General features: G+C 37.4%; 1 protein-coding gene across 3 annotated transcripts in view; it reads right to left on the bottom strand.

The window, feature by feature from the left end:
- NSUN3 (NOP2/Sun RNA methyltransferase 3) overlaps nucleotides 1-16,346 on the bottom strand; it is a 60,234-nt gene that overhangs the window by 37,368 nt on the left and 6,520 nt on the right. For all 3 annotated transcript variants that reach the window (XM_045501712.1, XM_045501711.1, XM_045501710.1), the window contains one exon: nucleotides 10,278-10,621. In XM_045501712.1, the coding sequence (XP_045357668.1) occupies nucleotides 10,278-10,611 (334 nt within the window). In that variant the 5' untranslated portion in view covers nucleotides 10,612-10,621. The remainder of the gene's footprint in view (nucleotides 1-10,277; nucleotides 10,622-16,346) is intronic.

The following is a 16,346-nucleotide window of genomic DNA, read 5'->3' as shown; positions in this document are numbered from 1 at the left end:
CACTCTGAATTTATTTGTAGTATCTTAATTCTAAGATAAGTTTCACAATTTTTTAATAGTCAATCATACCACTTTTATAATTTCTAGGTTTTTTGGTCATATTCAAGGCAGTCTATTGAGACTAGATTTTCAGGTCTGACTCAGCTCAACATTCATGCAGGCCATGTCTGGCCTCATCCCACAGGAATCACAGCTTGCCAAGAGGAGAGGGTGAGACACTCCTCTTTCATGGAAGACCTTGGGCAATCCTCACAGTTGGTAATTTAGGTGCAAGATGATAAGAATCACACTGGGCAGGTGTAGGAGCTGTCCTGGCTTAAAAGCTTCATGTCCCATAGGAGACAAGATCTCCTCTAACAACTCTATAGGCACAGCTTCCAGGATCCCCATGAGGGGCATGCCAAGTTACAAGAATCAGTGTACTCAGGAAGGCCCAGTCAGGGCATCCCCATGAGATCTCTGGGGCTTATTCATTCTTTCTCCAAGTGCACATGGATTTTACCCTTCAGGGTCTTTTTTATCATGAGCAATGTTGCCTGGAAACATAGCGACAATATGTCCGGTTACCAGGGAAACAAAGCTGGAGTACTAAATGAAGGTGAAATTCTAATGTAGAGGGGAAATATTTTTGTAAACCCTTTGCTCAAATATATATCTGTATAAATATATATGCATTTACAAATCTATATATATCTACACATATGTTGTTTTTTGATTGCCACTCCAGGATTAAAAACTTTTAATGATTTCCCATCATCCATTAAAGTTCAAACTAGTGATTTATTTCAAGGTCTGTGATAATAAGCTCTCACGACAACCTTTCAATTTTGCAACCTCCTGCTATTTTATCAACATACTCTGTGCTCCACCAAATTTGACTGACTTGTCCACTTCTCATACATACTTCAAACCTCTCTTACAGTACTTACCATAATTTGTCTTAGGATAGAGGTTTGTGTGTGTTTTGCTTACCTTTCCTACTACCAGTGTGCCGTGACTTCTATACAGAAAGTGCTCAGGAGATGGCATCAATTTTGTCAGGAGCAGAAAAGAGTAGAAAATTACCTTAAAGGGGTGCCTGGGTGGCTCAGTCAGTTAGGCATCTGACTTTGGCTCAGGTCATGATCTCACGATTTGTGAGTTCGAGACCCGCGTCAGGCTATGTGCTGACAGCTCAGAGCCTGGAGCCTGCTTTGGATTCTGTGTCTCCCTCTCTCTCTCTGCCCTTCTCCCTCTCACTGCTCTCTCTTCCTGTCTTGAAAAAATAATAAACATTAAAAAAAATTTTTTTTAAAAGAAAGTCACCTTATTTGCATTTGCATGGGTAGTATACTCTTTTTTAATTTAGTTTATGTGTTTCAAATGAAAGAAGAGAGATCACAACCAACACAACAGAAATACCAACAATGATAAGAGAATATTATGAGCAATTATATGCCAACAAATTGGGCAATCTGGAAAAAATAGACAAATTCCTAGAAATATATAAACTACCAAAACTGAAACAGGAATAGAAAATTTGAACAGACCCATAACCAGTAAAGAAATTGAATCAGTAATCAAATATCCCCCAACAAACAAGAGTCCAGGGCCAGGTGGCTTCCCATGGGAATTCTACCACTCATTTAATAGGTATTAAAGTTAATACCTATTCTTTTGAAGTTGTTCCCAAAAATAGAAGTGGAAGGAAAACTTCCAAACTCATTCTATGAAGCCAGCATTACCTTGATTCCAAAACCAGACTGAGATCCCACTAAAAAGGAGAATTACAGGACAATTTCCCTGAAAAACATGGATGCAAAAATTCTCAACAAGATACTAGCAAACTGGATCCAACAATACGTTAAAAGAATTATTCACTATGGTCAGTAGGATTTATTCCTGGGATTCAGGACTGGTTCAATATCTGTAAATCAATCAATGTGATACATCACATTAATAAAAGAAAAGATAAGAACCACGTAGTACTCTCAATAGATTCTGAAAAAGCATTTGACAAAATACAGCATACTTTCTTGATAAAAACCCTCAAAGTAGGGATAGAGGGATCATACCTCAAGATCATAAAGGCCATATATGAAAGACCCACCACTAATATCCTCAATGGGAAAAAACTGAGAGCTTTCCTCCCAACATGACAAGGATGTCCACTCTCACCACTGTTATTCAACACAGTTTGGCAATCAGTCAACAGAAAGAAATAAAAGGCATCCAAATCACAAGGAGGAAGTCAAACTTTCACTCTTTGCAGATGACATGATACTTTGTGTGGAAAACCCAAAAGACTCCACCAAAAATGCTAGAACTGATACATGAATTGAACAAAGTTGCAGGATATAAAATCAATGTACAGAAATTGATTTTATTTCTATACACCAATAATGAAGCAGCAGAAAGAGAAATTAAGGAATCGATCCCATTTACAATTGCACCAAAAAACATAAAATACCTAGGAATAAACCTAACCAAAGAGGTGAAAAGTCTATACACTGAAAACTATAGAGAGTTTATGAAAGAAACTGAAGACACAAAGAAGTGAAAAAAACATTCCATGCTCATGGATTGGAAGAACAGATACTGTTGAAATGTCAATATTACCCAAAACAATCTACACATTCAATGCAATCCCTATCAAAATAATACCAGCATTTTTCACAGAGCTAGAACAAACAATCCTAAAATTTGTATGGAATCACAAAAGACCCCGAATAGCCAAAGCAATCCTGAAAAAGAAAACCAAAGCTGGAACATCACAATCCCGGACTTCAAGCTGTATTACAAAGCTGTAATCAAGACAGTATGGTACTGGCATAAGAACAGACACGTAGATCAATGGAACAGAACAGAGAACCCAGAAATGGATTCACAAACGTATGGCCAACTAATCTTTGACAAAGAAGTAAAGAATATTGAATGGAAAAACACAATCTCTTCAGCAAGTGGTGCTGGGAAAAATGGACAGCAACATGCAGAGGAATGAACCTGAACCACGTTCTTACATCATACACAAAAATAAACTCAAAACAGATGAAAGACCTAAACATATGACAGGAAGCCATCAAAATCCTAGAGGAGAAAACAGGCAACAACCTCTTTGACCTCAGCCACAGCAACTTCTTAGTAGACAAGTCTCCAGAAGCAAGGGAAACAAAAGCAAAAATGAACTATTGAGACCTCATTAAGATAAAAAGCCTCTGCACAGTGAAGGAAACAATCAGCAAAACTAGAAGGCAACTGACCATAAGAGGCTCTTAAATACAGAGAACAAACTGAGGGTTGCTGGAAGGGTGTTGGGTGGGGAAAGGGCTAAAGGGGTAAAGCGCATTAAAGAGAACACTTGTTGGCATGTGCACTAGATGTTATATGTAAGTGATGAATCACTAAATTCTATTCTTGAAATTATTATATGTTAATGTAATATAATATAAAGGGCTAAAGGGGTAAGGCGCATTAAGGAGAACACTTGTTGGGATGAGCCCTAGATGCTATATGTAAGTGATGAATCACTAAATTCTATTCTTGAAATTATTATATGTTAACTAACATAGATTTAAATTTTAAAAAATTAGTTTACGTGTTTATTTTGGGAGGCATTAAAGGATTTGCTAAGGCAGCTTATGGACAGGCTAAAAGCTCTTGTCTAAAAGCTTGAAATCACTAGAAAACAACCTAAGACAAAAGTTTGTTATGGAGGGGATGCAATCCCAAGGAAGTCAGAGTGAGAGAAAAAAGGAAGTAAATCATGCAAAGGGAGAGCACAAATGTAAAAGGGTTTGCAATCAAGCTGGCTACAGCACTGGTCAGTCTCTCAGGATATGTCCACAGTCTGAAAATACTGAGCCTTGGAAGAAACTATGGGGTTTAACGATTATAGGGAGGAAGAACAATGAATCGGCTGGCATCTTCCCGCCTCCTGCCTCTCATTGGTTAAAGTCCCTCTCAATAGCTGCTAACTCCCACACACTTCATTCAGGTCTGTGCTACCTGGCCCTAGCCAGAGAGTCCCAAGGCCAGTTACAGCAACCACTTAAGTGTGGTGATTTCTGCTGGTCAGCTGGCCGCTATCTGGAGGCTCCTCAGTTTGTGGCAGTAGTAACATCAGCAGCAGACACCCGCAGGAATAGCATGAATCTTTTCTAGGGTTTCTCCAGTCTGGAAACAATTCAGGTGTCTCCAGCCCTGACGTGAGGAATGACAGTAAAGGTGAAGCCAAACATATCTGTGGTGGAGCATAAAATGGGGCCAAGGCAGCTCCCCAAAGTCACACCTTGTCCCCATCAGATACTAAGACACTCAAAGGAGAAAAACATGTCTCTAATTATTTTTCATTCCACTTCTCCCTTTTTCTGGTTTAAATGTTTTACATTCCATTTCTATTATTTTATTAGTAAACCTAAAGATTTTAACATGCATATGTAAAAAAAAAAATCTACATTAAGTCAACCTTTACCATTTTTCCTAAAAGATATAAGAATCTTTTAATTCTCCTTCTCAAACTAGATGCTATTATTACTGTGTATTTGGGTTTTATTTGGGCTTACCTTTTTTAACTGCACAAATTATTATCATTGTCTTCTACAGTCAATGGCAGATTCTTCCCATATATTTCCCATCGTCTTTGTTCTTCATTTTTTCTTGTATGTTTTATCATCCATCTACAATGGCTTTCCTTCTTCCTGAAGCACATCCTTCAGAATCATCGGTAACAAACTTATACTGTATCTCTCTTTGTCTAAAAACCATGTCCATTTCACTTTTGCTCTTCAAAGATATTTTGGTGAATGTATTTCTGGATTTACAGTCATCTTTTCTTAGGACATTGAAAATAGCATTCCTCTGAATGCTAGTTTCCATTGTTACTCTCAAAGGTCAATCCTCAGGTTGTTGTCTTTTGAAGGTAAAATGTCCACTTGACTGCTATTAAGATCTTCTCTTTATTTTCAGTGTTCTACAACTTGACTATAATGGTCTACACTGGCTTAGTTGTGCTTACACAAATTCAGAGAGTTCTTCTGCTCTCATCATCAAAGTTGAAGACAGATGGTTTTCCTTTCAGTCCCTTGAAGAGGACAATTTCTTCCTAGTTTACCTTACATGGAGGGTATACCATTTTGGAATCTCAGCTTTATGTAAGTTAACCTCCTAGCAGATGCTCTCTTGGGGAGGCTCAGTCTTCTATTCTTACATTTTCAGGAAGTAATGAAAAGCAACATGCAAATTTTTCAGGTTAAGCAAATGCTCTCAAGTGAAAAGCTAGCTTCAAAGCTTAGTTGATCTCCTAGGTTCCCATTATCTCTTAGATTTTGGTCACTGAGCATTTAGAGATCATTGACTGTGTTTTTCTTTAATATTATATCTTACATTTCTTAGTTGTTTTCAGTGGGAGGCTTGGTTAGGAGATCTAGTTTGTCATTCTGCAAGAACCGAAGTCTTAGTTACTTCTATATCCTTCACATCTCCACACCTTCACATCCAATGCCTTTCACGTGTAGTATGTGCTCACTAAATGTAGCTAACTTGATTTGAAACATGACATCATAATAAAGAATGAATTGCTAAAACTGAAAATCAGGTCAGTTTTTCATTAAATTATAGCTTTTGTCAAGATTCTCAATAGAGCATTTTAAAATACCTCTTAGTTCAAATATAGCTTTATGTTGTATTACTGTTTGGTGTAGATGTAGATTTTATTTTAAAAATCTTAGATTGGTTAAACTTTTTTAAAATATGTAATATACGACATCACAACCCAAGTCTCATATATATATATATATATATATATATATACACAAATATATAATACTATAAATTATATATATGTACATATGTGTATATATATGTATATGTATATGTATATAATATGTGTGTGTGTGTGTATATATATATATATATAAAATACTAAAACTTCCTACATTGAAGCAGAATTAACTTCAAGCTTAAATTGTCAAAAATAAACCAACTCTTGGTAATTTTTCATCTAAGCAGGAAAGGAAGTGAATTTAACAAATACTTGCAAAAGTCATTGAAGCTTTACATCTATATATGGTAGCCTTCGTCCATGGAAAGAAACTGAAGCTGATAGTTTCATTTATTAATTTATTTTGGTGCAACTGACTTGAAAAGAAAAAAAAGAAAACAATTCTGCCTATTTTCATTTCTGTTCATTATTCCTTAGAGCCATAAGCCCTAATTATGACTGTCTGAGGAATTAGATTTTCCTCTCAACACAAATATTGAAATAATAATATTGTCCATGTATTACAAGTGCTATGAAAGCTAATGATAAGGTTCTCCCAGATATCTGAAAGCAATGTTACAAATTCACAAGAGAACAAAATGGTAACAACAAATTTGTTAAAACATGGTTGACGACAGATTAAAATACACTTGAGAATACACCCACATCAAGATCCTGGTTTACTAAGTACCTGTTACGGAATGGGCGTGGTGCTAGCAGCTGCACACACAAGTGAGAACTTGCGCAATTCTCAAGAAGCTGTCTAATGGAGGATGCTGGTAACATCAGGAGACCTCAAAACACAGTCAAGTGCACATTCGTGAAAACCTGAGTTCAGAGCACAGCTCTGCCACTTACCTAGGACAATTTAGGTTAACTTCTCTTTGTCTTGGTTTCATCTTTAAAATGGGGATAATAGTGCCCAACTAATGTGGCTGCAGGGTTAAATTAAGATCATGCACACCAGAGATAGTCACACTGTGTTCCTCAGAGCCCTAGGATTTCATAAACGTATTTATACAGAAATTTGGATTTATGCAATGTGATTAACACAGTCCTTGGCACATACTAGGTATTCCAAAATGTTTTTATTACTAACAAAATAAATAAAAAGTGCACCTAATGCAGGGAGTTCTGGAAGGCTTTCTAAGAAAGTTGATTCCTGAGTGAAAATCTGATGAAAAAGCAAGCAGGGCAAGAGGTAGAGAAAAGTGATATCTGTAGGGTGTGTAAAAGGCCTGGAGGCCTAAAAGGAAGCAGGAAGCAGAATGAAAGCAATTCAGTAAAGAAAGGAGTCTTTCTCATCTTTTCTACCACCAAAGGCTAACTTAGATGGCAAAGGTATTACTGACAGCGTAAGAGAATTCCATGGAAGGATAGAGCCCTCAGCCAGAAAGTTGAGGAAGCCACTCTACCAAGCTAGGTCATTCTTAGTATGTTAATGCCTTCCTATTTAGAGTAGAATTCTTTGCTCTTTTTCTACCAAGACCAGGACATAACAAAGGCTGTGTTGACAAAAACAAAAACAACAACAAAAAAACAATGGCACAATCCATCACTGTGCTAACACGTGGGTGCAGCTGGACCAAAAGAGAAGTACACTAATTTCCTTAACCATCCTAAAATATGAGCTTTTTAATCATTCAAAGCTGTGAGCCTCTTGGCCCACAATAAAGGCCAGTGCTGATCTAAAGAAATTCATTGTATAAATGCACATTTAGTTGCAGCCATCATTATAGGTTTTGCTTTTAAAAGCTTATTTTAGCATTGCTTCTGCATTCCAAATTCAAGCACTGTAGCTAACCTAATTTGGGCTTTGAGCATCAGCATGAAGACATCTGTACTTCTTACTAAACCATTATCATTAGTCCTACTTAGATGAAAAGCTACTTTACTTGGAACACTGCCTGTAGTTCATTGCCCTTGATGTAAGAACAGGAAGATTCCTCTCCACTTCAAACTCCTAGAATATCAGTTTGCATTCAGATTCCTAATCAAATCACCTTCCCTATCATAAGTATGTAAAATATTTATAGCCTACCTACTAATGAGGATAATTTAGGATTAAAATGCTCTCTTCAAAACGGTACCCAAATTCGACATTTCTCTTCCATTTTTTTACAATACTAAAAATTCTATATTCAAAACTGATGTAACAGCCAAAGTAAGAATACTGTCAAAAGAACACACAAAGAGTGAAAATAAAAATATTCCTTATAACACATGATTCCATAAACCTTCAGGTCATTATTATATTATAAAAATAATAAAATAACCTTACAAAATGATCTCTTTGGTTGTGATTTCTTACATTAAAAAATATAGCAAGCTTCAATAATGGAGGTTTAACCACAATTCGAAAACACACAGCATGTTTTCTCCTAAATACATATTCGTACCAATGACTAGTACAACTGGATTCACAATTCTCATAAAAGTTTTTGAAATCTATTTCAACAGGGAGTGCCCTCAAAGGAAGATATAGATTAAAAAAAAAATAATAAGGAAGATATAAATTAGTCTTCAAACTGGGATATGTATGCCCTAGGGATATATAACAACTTTCTAAGGGATAAGGAAGCTTGGATAGTTTTAAAGGAAATCGATTTTCAGGGGCGCTCGGGAGGCTCGGTCTGTTAAGGAGTTAAGCGTCTGACTCTTGATTTCAGCTCAGGTCAAGATCTCACAATTTTGAGGTTGAACCCTGCCTCAGGCTCTGTGCTGACAGTGTGTGGAGGCCGCTTAGCATTCTCTCTCCCTTTCTCTGCCCACCCACCCCCCTAACTAGTGGACTCACTCTCTCTCTCAAAATAAAAAAATAAACATAGAAGAAGAAGAAGGAGGAGGAGGAGGAGGAGAACAGGGAAGAGGGAAGAAGGAAAAAGGAAGAAGGAAGAAGAAGAATCAATTTCAGATCATCAACTTCCTAAAGCAGAACACCAGGGCATCTCTTTTCACAAACGACCCTTCACCAACCTCATAACTGAGGAGCATGCTTCCCACCCATCCAGAATCTTATTACTGCAAATTGTGCCAGGGTGTAAAAACTTCCAAAGCACCAAAGGCAGGTAAACACATGGGTACCCTGGCTGAGAAAGTAAATGAGTTAAACAACTAGGCGATGTAGCCTTTTGTAATTGAGATGGTTTGTAATCCTTTGCCTTCAACAGTATCAAAAGCAGACCAAAGAGTGCTCGCCTAACAGATCATTAAAATAATGCTTGATTAAAAATGTCTGTGTGATCTGGGGTCATAACTCAAGAGTTTAAAGAGCTTAGTGAAATTATTGTAACACAATTTCCACCATTTCCATCATCTCATCTCTATGAACAAAGGCATTTACATTTATAAAAATAACAAATATCAAACAAAAACCAGATGTAACTGTTGCTAAACCCTGTCTTCTCAAGCTGTAAGTAGTATTTATCCAGGGAAATCTGAAATAATTTTTTGAAACAGTCTCATCATCTAATTAAGAAAAGAATTTTTGATGAATGTTGACTCATTACTTTTAATATTTATAAAAATGTACATTTAAATACATTTCATCATTTTTGATGTAACAAGTTACTTCCAAAGAACTTTCCAAAATCTTTTAGAACTGCATTGTCTAACACCATCCCCGTTTGCCACATGTGACTATAAGCCCTTAGAAGGTGGCAGCTAGTCCAAACTGAAATGTGCTTTAAAATACCCACTTTAAAGACATTCTAAGAATATTAGAATGCAAAATACTTCATTAATAACTTTTATTTTGATTACATGCTGAAATAATATTTTGGATATACTGGGCTACAATGTACTACTAAAAGTAATCTCAACTGTGTTTTTCTACCTTTTTTAAATGAGTACCTAAAAATATAAAATTTTATGTACACTTCATATTATATTTCTACTGGACAGAACTTATAACCAATAATACAAAAAATGGTTTTAAATGTGTATATTTTTGTTGCTTAAAAGTATGACAAGGTATCAACACAAGATTCTTAAGTATGAAAGTAACAATAAAAAATGTTTGGGGGCGCCTGGGTGGCGCAGTCGGTTAAGCGTCTGACTTCAGCCAGGTCACGATCTCGCGGTCCGTGAGTTCGAGTCCCGTGTCAGGCTCTGGGCTGATGGCTCAGAGCCTGGAGCCTGTTTCCGATTCTGTGTCTCCCTCTCTCTCTGCCCCTCCCCCATTCATGCTCTGTCTCTCTCTGTCCCAAAAATAAACGTTGAAAAAAAAAAAATTAAAAAAAAAAAAAAAAAAAAGAAAAAATGTTTGTTATTGGCTTATCAGGATTCATGTTATCTGACAGATTTGTGTTTATAAAATGCTGCAGTTGTGTTCAAAATTATCTGCTAGTATTTAGCTAGAAAAAAAAATGCTATTACATTGATTTCCTCAGCTAAAACTTCCATTCTTCTACATACTGTCCTGATTTTCAGGCTTCCAAAGTCTGCAAATTCAATCTTACATTTCTCCTCATGTACTTTAAGTATTTTTTAATACATGGCTATTTCAGAGTTGTCAATTACTGAAAGAAAAGCACACTACCTGGATAAGCACACTGCAGCAGAGCTATTGATTTGCCTCCAGGAGCTGCACACAGATCCAGAACCTTCTCCCCATCTCTTAACTCCAGAGCCAATACTGGGAGAAGAGAGGCGGCATTCAGGAGATAGTATTTTTTTAGATTTCCAATTTGGTGTCTTTCTGAAGGCATTCTGTCTGGAGTTTTACTAAGGTAACACTTCATTGATTTGGGATAGTAGGGTAAAGATCCTTGAAAGAGTGTGTGATAGCCCTTTAAACGTAAATCTTTTTCCAGTTCAAAAGAATAATTGAATCGGTTAAGAAGGACAGCATATTGCCAGCATGATGGTGTCATTAGTATATCCCTAGAAACAGAAAAAGAAAAACAAATAAACATTAGTATTACACACACCAATATAATTTTGTAAGTAATTGAGTGAATGGGGTCTTAGTTTACACTCACCTGTGTTTTTTTTCAGAGTCAGGGTTATTACCATCGACTTTGCCCTTTTGCCTCAGACCATGATATGGCTCAGTCTACTGGTGTTATGACATCCTGCCTTTATTTAAAACTTTGGCATTTTATTCTTATTCATAGGTTTTCTTTCTTTTGCATCAATTGTGCCCATTAAAGAATCATTTATTTTGATTATTGGGTTTTAGGGGCCCCTTAATATCTGCATCAGAAAGGAATGCCTCCTATGCCTCAGCCTAGTCCCTTCCTGCAGAACATCTTGCCAAAAACACGTGTTTTTACATACCTCTGAACACATCAAAATAGATGTCAGTCTACCACTCTGCACAAGGAAGGGTTTTTCATAAAGACAAAATTTAAAACCTGAGACTGCTAATATTGGAAGGAAAAATACTATCATTAAAGAGTGTTTAAAGGAGTGAGTGTTAAAGTCTTCCTCTCATGAAATCAAAGTATGGAAAACTAACTATAGTCAACTCTATCGTAACAGAGTTAATGAGGCGCTCAATGGCTCAGATGATACAAAACCAAGGATGATTTAAAAATCACTTACGGCTTGATAGTGCCACCCACACCCCCCGCCCCCCCACACCTCCACCAGCAGATTTTACCTTCCTAATTTCTTATTCAGTCCAACATCTAGATCTCTTAACAGTCACAAGCTCACATCAACTGACAGATGATACAGCAGGAAATATTTAATTTATTTACAAGCTGACCTTTCTAGCTGAGTTATTTGGGAGCCTCATTAACCATGGTCAATTAAATAAATTCCAGCTGCTACTCACTCTGGAGTTGCCTATGTGAGAAATGGCTGGATTGAAATGTAACACCTGCGACTGGAATTGTGCCATGTGAATTTCAACTGGGGACTAATATGTGAAACTGCTTTCTCCTTCACTGCCTCTTACTATGATGGTGCATCATCATAGGATCCAGTACCTGTTTTAGGAATTCTGGAGGATGACAGCCTCTTTTTTCTTTTTTTTTTTTAACATTTTACTTTTTGAGAGAGAGAGTGTGTGTGTGTGTGAGTGGGGAGGTGCAGAGAGAGGGAGACGCAGAATCTGAAGCAGGCACCCGGCTCTGAGCTGTCAGCAGAGCCTGACGCGGGACTCGAACCCACGAACCGCGAGATCATGACCTGAGCTGAAGTCGGACACTTAATCGACTGAGCCACCCAGGCGCCCAGCCTCTTTTTTTAAGAACATGCTTTGCAAACTTTAGCATGCATCCAGTGTCTATAAAAGACTGCTGAGCCCTACCCAAGGACTTTCTGATTCAGTGGGTTGGAGATGCGACCTGAGAATTTGCATTTCTAGCAAGCTCTCAAGTGAGAATGATGTTGCCAATCTTCGGGGCCATACTTTGGGAACCAATGCATTAAAATGGACCCAAAAGGGAAATCTGTGAACGTCACTGCTGTAACTCTTACTTCAGTACATCCTAATCTTACCCTCCAAGCTGGATGAAAATCTACTCACAATTTTGAATCACACAGTAACAGAGAAATAATGGTCAGAAACATAATTCATACAGATTGGAGTGGCTTGGATGACATGTGTCCATCCCTTTAGCTAACAAAGGTAGGTCACTTTCAATTGGTTAATATCTGACAGAGCAAATCTCTATTCTCTTTTTTTTCTTAAGAATTTCCAAAGTGATTTTAGAATGTTTATTCTTTCAGATGAACTTCAGAAATCAGTGTGTCAGTTAATAATTTATAAAATATCTGCGAACATAGATAGAAACTTTGACTGGGATTATATTAAATGTACTAAATTTGGGAAGAATTAACACCCTTATTGCAGTTAGTCTCCACACTAAACTATATGTTTATGCATTTATTCACATTTCCTGTTAGATCACTTAGTATAAAGGTTATTAATCTTGCATATTTCTTTTCAACCTTATTGTACATAAAAGGACAGTTAGTTTAGGAATGCTAGTTATTTTCATATGTTATACAATATGTTAAATCTTGAAGGATAAGGAGGAATTAGTTACAGGACAAAATGAGAAAGAAGTTCAAGGGCAAAGGCAATAGCACATCCACAGGCACATTCCCACTTGGGGAATTAAAAGTAGTCTAGGGGCGCCTGGGTGTATCAGCTGGTTGAGTGTCCAACTTCAGCTCAAGTGGAGATCTCACAGTGTGTAAGTTCGAGGCCCGCATCAGGCTCACTCTTGTCAGCGCTGAATCCGCTTCGGATCCTCTGTCCCTCTCTTTCTCTGCTCCTTCCCACTCCCACTCTCTCAAAGATGAATAAACATTAAAAAAAAAAAAGTCTAGTGTGGTTTATGGAAGATTATATGGGTCAAGTATAAGATGATAAAGTTTTAAAATTTTATCCTGTATGTGATGGGAAGTTATTGAAGGACTTTGGGTAGACAGCCTCACTGGATTTAAAAACACATACTTACGGCAGGATGAGGCAGGAAATCTTCAGAAATTGTCCTCATTCTTTAACAACTAGATAAAACAAGAACTTGCTTAAACAAATTTTCTTGGGAATGCAAGCTGGTCAGCCACTCTGGAACAGTATGGAGGTTCCTTCTAAAAATAGAACTACCCTACGACCCAGCAATTGCACTACTAGGCATTTATCTAAGGGATACAGGTGTGCTGTTTCGAAGGGACACATGTACCCCAATGTTTATAGCATCACTATCAACAATAGCCAAATTATGGAAAGAGCCCAAACGTCCATTGATGGATGAATGGATAAAGAAGACATGGTATATATATGTATATATACGTTGTGTGTATACATATATATATGTATATATATATATATATATATATATATATATACACACACACATAGATACATACATACACATATACATGTGTATATGTATATATACACATATATACATACATACATACATAGTGGAGTATTATTCAGCAGTCAAAAATAATGAAATCTTGCCATTTGCAACTACATGGATGGAACTGGAGGGTATTATGCTAAGTGAAATTAGAGCAAGACAAAAATCATATGACTTTACTCATATGAGGACTTTAAGAGACAAAACAGATGAACATAATGGAAGGGAAACAAAAATAACATAAAAGCAGGGAGGGGGACAAAACAGAAGAGACTCATAAATATGGAGGACAAACTGAGGGTTACTGGAGGGGTTGTGGGAGGGGCTAAATGGGTAAGGGGCACTAAGGAATCTACTCCTGAAATCATGTATGCTAACTGATTTGGATGCAAATTTAAAAAAAAATAAAAAATAAAACAAGTTTAAAAATAAATAAATATTCTGATTCCTCCTAACATATACCCTGCCCTACTGAACTACTTGAAGTTCCTGGAACATGTTGTCTTTAGCCTTTACTGGTCTCAGTATAAACTGCTCCCTCTGCCTAGAATGACCCTTCCTCTGACCTACAATGACCCACATGTAGCCTGGTTGACTCCCCTACTCTCTACTGAGGGGGGTGGTTTAGGATTTCTCTCCCCAGGGAAGCCTTTCTACCCACAACCCAACTAACCTGCTCCACCTCACCCTGATACTAATAATAAAAATACTGATTATATACTTACAATATGCATTTTGCATGCTTACCCCATGTAACTATCACTACCGTGAAGAGGAGCTATGATACACATTTTAGAACTTACGTAACTAAAACTTTCAGAAATTCGGCAACTTACCCAAAGCTACACTACTAACCAGAAGTACCTGGTTCAAAAATCTGGCTGACATAGTGTGACATCTGGTACTATAGCATTAGTGGCATACCACAGGGAGAGACAGAGAATTTGCACCTAACCCTCACTTAGTGTCAGCACCCTGGCCTGCCATCACTTCTAACACTGGGGAATAGCCTGACGCACACTGCCCTGAGGACCCGACATGTGACCACTTGATGAACAGGCTACTCAAGCTGGTGCTTCCTAGCCCTGAGAAAACAAAACTGCCTATTAATGTAGATCTCAGCTCCCCCTGCACTCAGCTACCAGTGGCATTCCTCCCTCCAGCATGGGCATGTGCATGTGCACACATACACAGACGCGCACACGTACACACACGCGCACACACACACACACAAACAATTCTTCAGTGCTTGTGATGGCAGGATGATGCCCCTGAGGCTGGCATGCCAATGGCTACTCAAGTCCAAAGCTCTGACTGGATGGGCAAGTAACCTGTCAGACAGTGGAGGGGGTGTACATTAGAGGACTCAAGAAGACATTCTCCACTCTCAAGATTCATGAGGAGTCTGAAGCTGTCCCACTTACTGGTCTTCAATGACAGAAATTCAAGTACATCAGCAGCCAGATGAACTGGGACCCACAAGAGGAGTGACCTACAAATGTTTTGCTAGTACCTCCAACTGACACCATTTTGAAAAAAACTATGTACCCTCTGGCACATTTTAAGTTGACATCAAAATCTTCACCGTATGTTTAAGAATGTAATTTCCAGCATACTATAAAAATTGACATTTTAAAATATAAATTATACCACTTTTTAAAATGTATCCAATGGAACCTAAATACCAGAGTGATTTTGAAACCCATCATTGTCCATTTAAAAATTCATGGACTGACTCTTCTTAAACAGGTGAAAATTTTACAGCTCCTTTTTCTATTTACATTCTATTTCCCCATATCACTTTATCCTAATACATTTTCGTGCTTGAAATCTTTTATTGCCTTATTGTACTTCTCTGCTACACACACACACACACACACACACACACACACACACACAAAGTGTATATATACTAAATTTGTTTTCCTTGTGGCCTAAATCTCTGTTAAAATGGAAACTTGTTAGAGCTGTCATTATAAAATTGATGAAAATAACCTATTACTGATTTGATAATAATTAAACATAAAAAGAAAAGGTGAGGGGTGCCTGGGTGGCTCAGTTGGTTAAGCATCCGACTCTGGATCTCGATTCAGATCATAGTCTCACGGTTTATGAGCCCTGCATAGGGCTCTGGCACTGACAGCATGGGGCTTGCTTGGAATTCTCTCTTCCTCTTTCTCTGATGCTACCCCACTCATGCTCTCTCTAAATAAATAAATTAAAAAAAATTTTTAAAGAAAGGAAAAGTGAAAGGAAATGGATCTCAATGAAATGAGCTTCACCTGCCCCCATACATCCAGAGATGAATATTACCTCGTGTTATACGGAGTCAGGGTTCAAATCAATTTTATTCCTATTTTGTTTTCACAAAGGTTGATAAAAAAACTTCACTTACATAAATGGGTGGGAATTTAATGTTTTCCTATAGCAGTATCTCCCCTTTTGACTTGTATTTCTTCCTGAGTAATTTTCCCAAATTATTTAATGACCTATCTTCAAAAATACTTTAAATGATCTGTTAATTGACAACTGAATTGGAGCTCCTTACTTTTGTTAAAAGCAAACCTTGGAAACCACATGACCTGTCAAAGATTTGTTAGTCATTAGTCATTTACTTTCTAAACCCTTACAATGACATTCCAACAGCCTCTGGCATATGGAGGTGTTGACACCCTGGAAAAATGCAATGTGCAAGAGTCAGGATGGTTAAAGTGTGTCTTTTTTTTTTTGTAAAGTGGGAGAAAGACAGTAACAGAAAGGCAGGTTTTGAAAGGAGAGTAAAT

Source organism: Leopardus geoffroyi, chromosome C2, assembly GCF_018350155.1.
Source record: "Leopardus geoffroyi isolate Oge1 chromosome C2, O.geoffroyi_Oge1_pat1.0, whole genome shotgun sequence".
Classification (NCBI taxonomy): Eukaryota; Metazoa; Chordata; class Mammalia; order Carnivora; family Felidae; genus Leopardus; species Leopardus geoffroyi.
This window is presented reverse-complemented; position numbering and strand designations above follow the sequence as displayed.